The following is a 13,758-nucleotide window of genomic DNA, read 5'->3' on the forward strand; positions in this document are numbered from 1 at the left end:
CTCGGATGATCTCTGTCTCCAAAGTGGGTAGAGCACTGCAATCGATTCCACTACTCACGAGGGCTCTGCCTGGCTTTGTGCTTTGTAGCTTTACTTTTCACGGTGCCGTGCGGGACCTGCTAGGGAAGGTTTCTTTTCATCTTTCGACATGACCAAGAGTGAAGCGCTAAAGTTATGTGTGAACCGATGATTTCAAATCAAGCTTTTAAATAAAGTTTGTGGGCAATGGGGATCAATGATTTGAGGGGCAGAGTTTTCTTTCACTTCCGGATCTCATTCTGGAAGTCCAGATTTCCTACACAGGTGCTTGAATATCCAATTAGATCTGAGAACTTTACAACTGGCTGAGCTTTAAATGTCTTTAGTCATTATCTTTAATGTCATATGTCTGTCTCAAAAAAGAGAATTCAAATTGCTGTTTCAATTTAACCTATGAAAACACAGAAGTGCCACAGGAAACAGTGTCAGAACTCTCCCCTCACAGCCCTGTGGACACACCTCCTTTTAATGTAAGTTTCTGAAAGCCTGAAGGTCACGTTCATCATTTCTTTCTTCCACGGATGCTTATTAAATTGTTTTAGATTGGAAGGGGTCCAGGTGATCATCTGGTTGTAAGTATTTTGTTTTCCTTTTTGTTTGAAGACTTTTGATCCTAGAAGTTGGCCAGTGGGTGTGCTACGGCATCTACTTTGCCCCCAGCCAGCAGTGCATTGGCAATCACAGGGCCATGCAGGGGGCAAGTCACCGTCCGCTTTGAAAGTGTGCACTGACTGGTCAAAGCTGGTCATCATTACTGGTAATTTAACAACTACATTTGCCTATGAAGAAATGCTTGCCCGTATCAACAACAGTGTATTACTTAATTTTCTCGAAACTTGTACCATACTTTGCTGTACCTTCTCAATAAAAGGCTTACCTGCTCATCATGAAACATGTCTTCAATTATGAAATAAGTCCTCACCGACCACAATTTTGCCCTTCTCCTGTATACTCCTGTTTTAAACCTCGGCATAGGACATTCAAGCCCATATTGTATATGCAACTTACGAACGGTTAGCGGTCAATGACAGTTTTTCTTTCTAAAGACTTTAATAACATTGTAAAGTCAGACTTCATTTAAGAAGGTCTGAAACCAAAGTAAAAGTGCACACTTCCAAATTTAGGAACTTGCTTGCTGATGCCTTAGGTACGTGGTGCTGTTCCCAGTTCTAGAACATCTCAAGACTTTACCTGGTGATCAACTGAAGCCGCTGTGGGACAAACTTCAAGTGTGGACCCTCGTGGCAAGAGAGTGCTATGCTTCCCAGGGTAGTAACCAGCTAAGTTATGCATGCTCGCCTGGTGGATGCACGTCCAAGCGTGATTTAGTTAGAATGCTTTTCCCGCGCACGGACAATGTTACCTTCTTCTTGAGTGACTGTCCCGTTTCTTGGATGTGCAGGCTGCTGGTGACGGCCGCTTTGCCATACTCCTGCTTTCTGTTAAGTCTGTTTCTCCAGTCTTCCTCACCACTTTTCTTCAACAGTGCTAATCTAAGGGGAAGACACACCGACCAATAAGAGTTCAGCACCAACCCTTCCTGGTTAACAGAACCACAGTTTAAGTCATCCAGAAGTCTTTGCCCAAGAAATGACCACAGCTGCCTAATTTGAATCATTTTGAATGTCACTTATTCTGAAGAAAGTCTGTCTGGAAAAATAGTATAGATTACTATATTATGTAGATTATTATATTTTCTAAGATGGTCCCAACAGTCTTAAAGTCGGATTGAAATGCAAAGCTGAAAACTGACTTTCCCAGATAAAAGATGCAACATCATTCTACCAAAGGAATATCTCTGTTTTTTCCTTGCCTTTGGGCTGAGAGCAGGAAGGAAAATAAAAGTAAACATCCCCAGAGAAAAATGTCTTCTAGTGATCCCTTCTGGTCACTTGATGAATTAACATTTAATGACTAAAGCTGGATAGCAGAAACGGGTTTAAAAATTTAAAGCTATTGACAATCTCTGAATATCACACGTTTTAATTACAGGTAAAAGATGATGTTAAGATGTCCTGTATTCTAAGTCCTGTTCTTTTCTTCCAAATGAACTTGGTCTTTCCAATCTGCCTTCTTAATACAGAAACTTCTCTATAAACCCATTTTAAAAATTATCATTTCAACTTTCCTCCGGGGAAAGCTATATACCAAAACAGAATCTAATTAACTGAGGTTTTTACCTAACCTACTTTAGTTCAACTATGGTGTGACTTGATAAAAAGCTGCTTGGATGTTAAAATCTACGAAAGGTTATTCTCATGAACATGAGGCTGTTTCAGTCTTGGGCATTTAAGTTGGACAAACACAGGAGAGATAAAAGGCACAAAAGTGGTGATCGTTAAACTCATTTGAGCTGATGCTCAAACAATTTAAGGATTAGGGAAAAAAAATGATTGGACTCCTTTCCCTCATGGTGAGTCTGCTGGGCTAGGTCTTCTAAACATTCGTTAATGCGTGTCCATAAAGAGCGTATTTTTAAGCAACACATCAGCGCTCATTTGGCTGTTAACTCCTGTCAAGTAACCTGGTCTCCCTTCCTTACTGGTCACAGTGGGAACTGAAGTAGATGGCTTCCAAGGGCCCTTCTACCGAGTGTCCTGACTCCATTAAATATTTGAATTGGAGATGGGATGAAATATACCATACTCCACGGTAAAAGTTTAGTTAAGCAAATAAGAAAACAGATTTTGCGGTAAATATGAATCCATGTACATCTACAAATTCGTACAGAATCATACTGTATACTTGTATTCGCTCAGTCAAATAATGGAAAGCAAGCTATAAAGAACTCCCCAAGGAGTTCAAGGGGGGCAAAGGCTTCAAACTCTGGACCTATCCCCTTTCCCGACCTCTTCCTTTTCCTTCCCTTCCCTTCTGCTATGTGACAGCAGGTAAGACCCAACATTCACTCCACAAAGCTGGTATAATGCCGTCTCATTTACCTGTGATATTGTGATTTATAATAAATATATACTTGGTCTTTGTCCCCTTTCCTGGCACAGAGCTCCTACAACTTCTGGAACTTCCTGAATGATGAGAGTGGTAATGGTGTCTTATGTGGATGAGGTGACTTTTGGAAGCATCTAAGTGGGGGCTTGTTGCCAGGAGGACCAACCCTGGGATTAGAGGGTTGGAACTTTCAGTCCCCCCCCCCCCCTTGACCTCCAGGGAGGAGAAAGGGGCTGGAGATTAATTACATCATTGGCCATTGGTGATTCAGCTCAATCAGGCCTATGTAATGAAGCCTCCACAAAAAAGCCAAAAGGACAGGGTTCCGAGAGTTCTTGGGTTGGCGGACGGATGGAGGTTTTGGGAGGTTGGTGCACCTGGTGAGGGCATGAAACTCCACACCATCTCCTTACACCTCGCCTGTGCATCTCTTCTATCTGCCTGTGCCTTAGTTACCTTCTTTGATAATAAACTTGAAGTCTAGTAAATAAATATATTTCTCTGAGTTCTGTGAGCCACGATAGCAAAGTAATTGAGTCCAAGGAGAAGGTTGTTGGAACCTCCAGTCTGTAGCCGGTCGGTAGGTCAGAAGCACAGGTGACGGCCTGGACTTGCCACTGGTGTGTGCAGAAAGGGGGAGGGGCGGTCCTGTGGGACAGGGCGCTTACCCTGTGGGGTCTGATGCTGTCTCCAGGTAGATAACATCAGAACTGGGTGGAACTGTAGGACACCCAGCTGGTGTCAGACACTGGCTTGATGGTGAGGGAAAAAAATCCACACTGGAAACTAGAGTCAGAATCTTATATCTAAGACCCTACTTGCTCTCATTTAGGCCCAAATTCTATGATCTATGACGCCTGGCAATACTCTGCATTCTACAAGGGCTAGTTCATGTACTTGAAAACAGATTCTAATTTCCTTTAAGGGTTTCCATCTGAATGTCAGACTATATAAGGACTAAGATTTATCTTTCCTCCGATTATTCTGAGTGAGTCAGTTTTATTCTAACAGGAAAAAATAATCAAATAAAACCAAATCATGAAAAGAAACCATGAGTATTTGCATGCTGCAGTAGAGCTTTCAAAGCGTCTATAAAGGAGACTTCCAAAAGGTAAGCATGCCAGTACCACCCAAATGAAGATGTATTTCCAATTCATCATCTTGTGAACACGGACATTCATCTCACCGATACTCTCCTTACAGCTCAGAACCAGCTCCTACTTCACCCTTGACCCAGACCAGTAGTTATTCATCTTGGCTACCTCACCTTTGTAATCAGATTAGAGTCCAAGTGATTTCAGAGAAATTAAAAAAGTCAAATGCAGCCTCAGAAGTTGCGTTTATTAAAAAGAATGCACTATGGTCTTTAAGGGCATTCTCAAAAATAAGGTCCCAAATGTCTGAAGCCATGCCAACATCATCTAAAGAATCATGTGGTTACCCCGGTGGCCGCACGGAGGAATGGAAAACTGATTTAGAAAGAGGCGAAGTGTGGATCTGTAATCACTCTGTAGCCCACCGCGTGCTCTGCTGATGTGCTCGGCAACCTCTAAGACACTGGATGTTGTTGTTCTGAATGAGACATGGGTGCACACACAGGCCGAGGATGTCACTGACCCAGGTCACCCTGCATGTCACTGGGGCAGGGAGCTCTGGTTCCAGCCCCGTCACATCCTGGCTTGTTTCACTAGTTGTGTGTAAGCTGACCAGGCACGTTTTCGCTCTCATGTGTTAGGAACTGCACTGTAATTCTGGCTTTTTTATATACTTCCCCCCTCCCCTGGGATAGCCTTCAAAGGATTCCTCCCTTCCAAGAGCCTGAAATCTTGCTATTAGATATGCTGGCAGGGTCATCCTCAGGAACTTCCAAAGACTACAGAGTAACCAAAATAATATGGAAGAAGCTGTGCTTCAGTTGAGCCCACGTGGTATTAGGCCCAGCCGGAGCCTGCAGAGTGCAAGTGACGGAGAACAAGTAACACGCACTGAAACATACATGTATTATTCCTGTCCCCTTAGATTTCCGACTTGGTGTTGAACAAGCTGAGGAGGGCGGGAGACCTTTCCAAATGCCTTCTCTCTTGCCATCTCGTGACGCTCCTGAGTCCCCGCAGACCACCGTGCACTGCAGAGGGCTGGGGTGGGTTGGGGGCAAGCGCCTGGTCCTGCACATGCCATAAATTACTGCCTGTGCAACTCAAACAGCTGTCAGCGCTTTTAACGTCCGCCAAGTCCAAGCGCTATTTGCAGGGCTGGGATGCTGAGAGCCTGGGCATCTGCTGAGTCCGAGGCTGAGAACCCGTGAGTTACTCACCCCAAGGCCTGGCCGGGGCCACCGTGATGGGTGCCTGCCAGGCCACTGGGGAAACGGCTCTCCCTCCAGCCACAGCCCATGCTTTCCCAGCAGGGAATACTGGCCTGAGGCGGGCTGTTTCAGCAGCACTGGTCTGAGAGCCCGGCTCGATTGCAACAAGTTCTGCAGGCTCACGGCAGCCAGGGCTGGGTCAGATACGGGCCCGGCACACCGAGTGCCTCTAAGATGCAGTACTTTTCTTTCCTCCCTCCTTTAAAAATGCGCCTTATTTCAGAGAATCGCAGACACCACACAGATAAGGCTGAACAGCACGGGTTAGTCCTTAGATCAGATCTTGGCCTTGGCTGGTTTATAGGCTGGAGGAGTGAACTAATATGTTTTTTAAATGAGGGCAAATCAAAGATCAGAAAAGGAGGCAGCAAAGGAAAGACACCTCTGTTCGTAATGCCAACATAAATCCGGGGCCCTCCAGTGGCTGAAATCTCCGGGCCGCAAGGTAAGAACCTCGAGTCTGGCTGGGTGGAAGGTGGGGCTCACGGGGAACACAGGGGGACCCCAGCCAGGCCCTATAAGGCAGGAGTCTGCAGGCTCAGCCAGAGGCATGGGCGGCCTCTTCAACATTCCTGGGAGTTCAATACATCCTTACGCTCCATCAATTTCCCAGTGGAAGGACGGCTCTTTTGCCTTTTTTAGTCATCTTCTCCCCCCAGAAAATGAAAACACAGAGCAGTTGTTTCAGTAACGGTGGAAAGAAGATTTCTAAAAGCCTAATACACTTCTAAAGAGGTATCAAAGGTTTTATCCCTAAATAACACAAAATAGATTCGATTTCCCACGGTTTTCAAAGACGTGTCCCATCAGGGACAATTTAAACCCAAACCACGTAGGCAGTTGTGAAGCAGTGATCTTATTAATCCAATGGGAAAAGCAGAATATACCCTAAACTTTATGCTAGTTATGATGCAAACTTGACGTTCAAGATGTCAGAAAAGATGAAGAAAGAACAGGACCTATTAGATATGTTTCCCCGACCATCAAACATGTTCTAAAAGAGGAATGTGTGGAGGGTTTCCTCTAATTTCTCAGTTGCTACCCTTTCGTAAGTCTTAGTTTACATCTACGAAATGGGGAGAGTATTGCCTCCTTCGAAGGGCTGTCTTCAGCCCTCAATAAGCTCACACAGGGGGAATGCCTTGGGCAGCCTAGGACCCTCGGCAGTCCTCGGTACGGAGGACTTAAGATTCTCAGGTCCTGAGCGGGAAAGAGACAGACGCTCAAGATCAAGGAAGGCAGAACCGCTTCCTCAGGCTGCAGCTGCTTAGAAGAAATGATGACGGAAATTGACAAAGTCCGGTCTCCACTTCTGGAGAGTCTGGAACGTGAAAGTGAAATGTGAAACAAGCGATGCCAAGAACACGTGAGTTGAGAACATTAGTACAGGAGGAGGGAGTACTCTTCCCAGCACTGCTGTTCTGTGAGAACGGCCGCCCTCTAACCGACGTCCCCCCGTGAGAACACACGTTAGCTGCCGAAACGCTGACCTGAACACACGGCAGGCTTGCCACGTGTACTGAGGGGAAGAGTTGACGACCAGCCCCCGGGGGTGGTCCTATTGGCCACGTGGCCCCAGAGGCCACTGGAATTCAACCTCTCCTTCCGCGAAATGAGGCGGTCAGAGGAATTAGAATAAGGTTTAAAAGTTCTGTTTTATATGTCATCTCAAAAAAGGGAAGCCCAAATGAATATAAGAAGAGCATTCTTATTTTTAATGGTCAAGCTTCATTATTTTATTTTAACAGAAGGGAGTAACAGAGACCCCCGCCCTTGGGGAAAAGCTATCGCATATGGACCGTAAAGATATATAGCTTTAGCAAAGTGCAAATAAAAGTACCATCCACATAAGGGGTGGGGGTGGGGGGGAAGATCTCTGGCAATATATTTTGTTTTGGCATAATTTATTACAAACATAAATGCTAAATAAAGTGTCCCTCCTCCATTTTTAAATGTACAGTTTGACAATTAAACTGGATAGCTGAAAACTTAAGAAGCATTCTCATGATCATGCTTCTGGACAGACTGGGACCAGGAGCCCCTTGGATCTGTGAGAGGCGCTATCTCCCACCAGCCAGGAGGTCCGTGTGCACACAGTCGGCTTTGAACACCCTTCCAGGCAGCTCACAGCAACCTTACAGCCATCTTCCATCTCCTCAGACATCTACGAAGCCCGGGTTAGGGAGGTGCACCTTTACAGCATCTCGCGTTTTTAAAAAATTAGAATTTTACAGTAGGATTAAAACTGTTTTCAGAAAGAGAGAAACTAAAATTCACTAAAAACAGGCAAGTGAACCAAGAATGACTGCACAGCAGATAGGACATCTGATGAAGTTTTTTTGTCTAACAGACAGAATATACCCCAAGATGGGGAATCTCTTTAAAAGCCTTTGAGAGAAGGGGTATATTATTATCTTCTACTGGCATTTTACCCCAAGAATGTTTTCTGATGGGTAAAACATCAGAACTTGTCTATAAGTGATACTTATCATTATTTCCCTTAAATGGTACCTCTTTCTTCTCACCTAACCAGTTATCAATAGTTGGGTCTCTGGAGGGTGTGGAGAAAAGGGAACCGTCCTACACTGTCGGTGGGAATGTAAATTGCTGCAGCCACTATGGAGAACAGCGTGGAGGTTCCTCAAAAAACTAAAAATAGAACTACCATAGGATCCAGCAATCCCACTCCTGGGCATATATCCAGAGAAAACTATAATTCGAAAAGATACACGCACCCCTATGTTCACAGCAGCACTATTCACAATAGTCAAGACATGGAAACAACCTAAATGTCCATCGACAGACGAGTGGATAAAGAAGATGTGGTACATATACACAGTGGACTATTACTCAGCCATGAAAAAGAATGAAGTAACGCCATTTGCAGCAACATGGATGCAGCTAGACATTATCATACTAAGTGAAGTAGGTCAGACAGAGAAAGACAAATATTATATGATATCACTTATATGTGGAACCTAAAAAATAATACAAATGAGCTTACTTACAAAACAGAAACAGACTCATAGAAAACAAACTTATGGTTATCAAAGGGGAAAAGTGGGGGGAAGGATAAATTAGAAGTATGGGATTAACATATATACACTACTATATATAAGATAAACAAACCCTACTGTATAGCACAGGGAACTATAGTCTACATCTTATAATAACCTATAATGGAAAAGAATCTGAAAAAAATATACATGTAACTGAATCACTTTGCTGTACACCTAAAACTAACACAATATTGTAAATCAACTATACTTCAGTTAAAAAAAAAAAGTTAGGTATCTGGGACCAAACCCTCTTTGAGCCAGTTTCTGTGGAGAGGACTTCATGCCAGGATAGGCCAAATTGCTTCTCTGATTCAAGCATCACTCCTTTTATTTAGCTCACCCCTTTGGCCCCAACACCCATGCCTCCTCAGTCTCGTAGGTATTCTGTATTTTGAATTTTAAATAATTAAAGGCTAAAGAAAATAAGCTTTAACAGTCTCATTAATCTGTTGGTTGAAAAAGTCTCCATCTATTTAATACTGTATGAATATTATTCAAAAGTTTGACTTGAAAAACCGAAGGAAGAGTTTTCACTGTGGTTTGATACATCGTCTTAAGTAGCTGGAAATGTTCTTAGAAAAAATCAGAGTGGCCAGTGCCGCTCAGAGCAGGAAAACTCCTGAACAGTGGAGGGCGCTAAGAAGGGATCCGGGTGGGCGGAACCATACTTCCGCCAATCAAATTGGGAAATTCACGAGAACATTCCACACCCAGTCTTCCTGTCACTCACATCCTCTGCTAAAGGCTGACACAGAAAATACAACCCCAAATATTTCACTCCGATTCTCTGTATCTGTCCTCTTTATCTCCTCTGAACCCTCCATCACTCTTTGAATGAAGTGAGCTTTCAGTGTTATTTAATCCTCAAATGTAGTCTTTCATAGCTATGACCTGATAGGAAATGTCTAAATGCAGTGCGGAAGACTCACCCATTTTACTTTCTGTGAAATAAACAAAACTTAAGATTCTGATCCCGAGGATTTGTGTCCTACATGTTAATTTTTCTCCGTTCCCTCCACATATAATTTACACTGACAAACAGTCACAAGCAGTGGACACATTCAATTTCAAGCCACGTGTATCCGAAAGGGAAAGAGCCAAGATCTCTGCTCCCGTCACTGGCTGGTCAGAGAACTGAGTATAAAAGAAGAAAGCAGAAGCAGCACCCACAAAAGCCTGTGTCTGTGTGTCTCCTTGTCTGAGTCTTGAAGCAGCGTCTCCCAGCGCCAGGAAACCAGGCACGGGGGGTAAACGCGGTTTCCTCTCAAATGCCCTGACAGCACAGTCTCTCTGGTGGCTGGATTCATGAGTTTCTCTCTTTGCCCGTTCCTCAGATCTTTTTCTAAAAGCAAGTTGTACGAAGCCCTCCCACCAGTAGAGTTCCTTTCTCCATCATCAAATCTCCTTACCTTTCTTTAATGGACATGGTTTTGCTGGGAGAGTCGAGGATGCCCTCCGCCGCCGGTGCTTTGATCTCCTCGGCAGCAAACACTGCACACGGACTCCGATAGGGCTTCTCCTGCGGCTGCTCGGAGGGATCTTGCTGCTTCCAGGACACGGGGGGTGCAGTCTGAGCGACCGGTCTCCCGGCAGCTGCGCCTGTCTGCTCAGCAGTGGGATCCCCGAACTCTGCCGCTGGGAAGCAACGGAGCCCTGTCAGCACTTACTCCCCCTGGGCAAGCATCCTTCGAGCCCTTCACCCCGACCCCGACCCCGGACGGCCCGCACTTGGAGTTCAATCCGTGGGCACGTGGCAGGCTGCCCAATCCACTGGGATTTATGCAAATCTGGGGCACGCTCTAGTCCCTGAGAAAACCAAACTTCCCAGTGGGTGACTCCACCCAGAGACTTCTTCTGTGACAACTGGTCTTTTCCTGCGTGCGAGACACAGGAAGTTGGTTTGCACTACACACTGCAGAATGTTTCTACGCCTCCAAAACAATACTCTGACATTTCACATGGGTCATACTGCCAAACCAAAGCCACTATTATAACTGACACACTATCATTTTACGGAAATGCAGAAAGAGAATTACAGTCCCACGCGGCACGGCTTGCTGGTCTGCACAGGAAGGGTCTAGGAAGAGAACCTGAAATCCAGAGACTGGGTTTCCCCATGCTCACCCAGCCCAGGACCTTTGGGGTCATCAATTTCTAAAAGGGGCCAAAAGAGCTAGGGGTTTGCAAGGCTGTCATGTCAGTTAACGTGACAAAAGTCATCAAAAACCCTTCTCAAGATGTGTGAAAGCGCTTCAGGTATCTTTATGGCAGAAACGTTGATGAGGCCACCGAACAAGTCTCGGGTTCAAGAGGAAGAAAAGTCTGGGGAGGGTACAATTCACACTGGACTTTCAATCCACACTTAACACTTAGTTGTCAACTGCCTTCATAATCCAGTTAAAAACCATCCCAAACGCATGCGACCCATCAAGCAGAAGGGAAAGGAGCGGTAAGTGGTTAAGTTACCTTTCAGCGAAAACTTCCTCTGCGTGACCTTCTCCACGTCCACCTTCTCTTCAAAGAGCTGCCTGTCCTTCCACTCCGGGCTCCCCTGTGCGGTGCCTTGTGCAGTGGAAAATTCCTTCGGTTCATCACCGAACTGAGCCACGGGAGGATGGGCGAGCTCCAGGCTTCCCTTTCTCGGAACAGCGTAGATGGGTTCCTTACGGCCATCTCCTTCCCGGACTCTGCTAAGCATGGGGTAGGGTGGCTCTGCTTCCTCGAAGGACCCGTACTTTGTAACACCACCATCTCCACCTGTCAAGACTCCCTTGCTTTCTGTCTCTTCAGGTTCTCTCGACACTCCTTTGCTCCCACCGGCCTCTACCGAAGACTGCCAGCCTTGGGATTTCAGGACGCTTCTGACTGGAGAGTCTGAACTTTCTAGCGAAGAAGGAAACTTCTGCTCAGCGGCACCGGAGCTGTCGTCCAGCGGCGGCTTTGTCCGAAGATTCCCTGCGTACATGGGGGTGACGGTAGATGCCGGGGTGGACACAGACGTGTTAACAGTGGGGCAGAAAGGGATGAGCTTGCCACTTTGCACCTGGGAGGACACAGTTCAAAAGGAAAAAGCTGATTTAAAAACACCACCGAGGAACTTCCCTGGCGGTCCAGTGGTTAGGACTCCGCACTCCCGATGCAGGGGCCCCGGGTTCGATCCCTGGTCGGGGAACTAGATCTGCAACTAAAGATCCTGCATGCTGCAACTCAGACCTGGTGCAGCCAAATAAATACATAAATATTAAAAAATAAAAATAAAAACACCGCCTATGTAAATACTGCTGTATGGATTGACATAGATGGAGACACTACACTTGGGGCAGTTTTCCTATTGACATGGATGGAGACACTACACTTGGGGCAGTTTTCCTGCTTCTCTGGGTGAGAAACCAAACCTAGACGTAGTTGTATAAATGCATCCCGTTAATCAAATCATCTGGGTGAAAAGTAGGTCATGCGCCTTATTTTTCTACCCGAAAGGGACTCAACTCCAGATGATTTCGGCCACGATGCGAACAAGAGAAGAGATACATCCCCGGCATGGCTATCCTCCTTAAGAATGAAGTTACCACCAAGTAACGCCAGGTAACACACTTTACAGGTAGATGCCCTAACTACATCGCTAACCTCAGAGGGACACCGTGTTCCCACATTTTAAGGACCTATGTGCAAACTGGAGCTGGGTCACAGGTCACCCACCTGTTCCACCTCTCCAAGCGTGACCGGCTGGGTTTGATAGCGAGCATTCATCCTCCTGTGTCTCACGTCTAATCTGTTCCGCGTTGAAATCGCTTTTGAGACCGGCTGGGACAGTTTGTTAAACAAGGCCAACTTCTCCGCTAAGCTCAGGGTGGAGAGGTCAGGCTCTGCTTGCCCAGCAGAATCTTTGCCCTCGTTTGCCTGGTCTCTGGCTAACGCCTCTTGCTGAGCAGATGCCTGCAATCTGAAAGGGGGGGAAAAGTGAACCACACACAGGGAGACAAACAGAAGCCCACTGCTAAGGCTGTCTGCTAACTTTCTTCAAAGTGTCACTTCAAATGGAAAAAGGGCTTATTTTTCCCTACCTAGATTTAAAGTTGTGGGCAGCTGGTTAGCTATTAACAAGACAACAGCGTAGGCTGGGGCCCCTCGCATGGTCAATATCACACAGAGCAGATTTTCAGCTCTGGATTATTTCTAAAAATTGAATTTCCTATTTAAGGAATTAAAGTCGCCTTGGTATACCTTATCTTGGCGAGATGACCTGTATTGTTAGTATCAACAATAAATACGGCTAAAGGGAGTCCGCAGACATTACCTACGGCATATTTAGACATTATCTAAAGGTGTGGTTCAGCAGGTGGTCTTTACATTTTAAATAATTAGGAAATAACACAGTCATTCTATCAACAGTGTTATCTACAACACAGGGTTTTGATTTTCACTTGCTAAACACAAATAGCTTAATTGTAAAGATTCTCTCCCTCTTTTTAGTCTAGTATTTTCTCTCATAGGTTTCTACCTGTTTCCTGAAAGGTAGTTAAATCTGAAATTCCAGGTAGCTTGAAAAGTGAAGGAAATGTCGGGGCTGATAAATCCCTCCAACTTCCAGGTAGAGGAGAAGGCTTCTAGTTACCGGGTCAGTTCATCTTTGAAGGTCTAAGACAATGTACCTTCTGCCACTGGCAAATCTAATTCTAAATCCAGTGAAAAATATATTCTGCCTTGACTCTGATTAACCAGCGCCTCACAAGTTGTCCCAGACAAGAGACCAGTGTCAGTTTTCCAGGGCACAGTGAGGATGGGAGTAAGGGGACCTGAGTCTTGGCATCTTTCCTGAGGTCCAGCGAAGAACTAGGAATGATGGCAACCCGCTTCCCCAAAGAGAGCCCCGCTTCTGGACAATGCCAGCTTTATTTCTGCACTGTCATTTTACTTCTTTTACTTTTAGCTTTAGCCTTTGCATTTGGCCCATAATAGTAAAATAGAGGGGATATTTACATGCCTTAAGGACATCATTTTAAAACACCACAATTTAAAACATAACAGTAAAACATCTAAGTTCAGACACTATAAATTGCTATTGTCCCAATCCCCAAATATAACGGCATTGTCTCTCTATCCATTAGAAACAGGTAGGATTGTTTCTAAACATGTATTTATGTCTAGAAGTGTTTAAAAACAACTAGGTATTATCAGACTTTCAACATTCAGGTTAACGTCCTATTTTTCTGTTAATCTTTATTAAGTGCTAGTGTCTTCGATGAAGAATGAAAATTTTTTAGGGATGACCAGGATTATGAAAAACAAACAAAACAAACGGATAAGTGGGTTAGTGGGATCCGAGTTCCAAGACATAATGAAAGC

The 13,758-nt window shown here is 45.1% G+C and overlaps 1 protein-coding gene across 9 annotated transcripts in view; it reads right to left on the bottom strand.

Moving 5' to 3' along the window:
• SVIL (supervillin) overlaps positions 1-13,758 on the bottom strand; it is a 237,994-nt gene that overhangs the window by 48,973 nt on the left and 175,263 nt on the right. For all 9 annotated transcript variants that reach the window (XM_068562693.1, XM_068562721.1, XM_068562711.1 and 6 more), the window contains 4 exons: positions 12,112-12,355; positions 10,879-11,455; positions 9,822-10,047; positions 1,403-1,532 (listed from right to left, as the gene is read on the bottom strand). In XM_068562693.1, coding sequence (XP_068418794.1) covers positions 1,403-1,532; positions 9,822-10,047; positions 10,879-11,455; positions 12,112-12,355 — 1,177 coding nt within the window. The remainder of the gene's footprint in view (positions 1-1,402; positions 1,533-9,821; positions 10,048-10,878; positions 11,456-12,111; positions 12,356-13,758) is intronic.

Source organism: Eschrichtius robustus, chromosome 1, assembly GCF_028021215.1.
Source record: "Eschrichtius robustus isolate mEscRob2 chromosome 1, mEscRob2.pri, whole genome shotgun sequence".
NCBI classification, from domain to species: Eukaryota; Metazoa; Chordata; class Mammalia; order Artiodactyla; family Eschrichtiidae; genus Eschrichtius; species Eschrichtius robustus.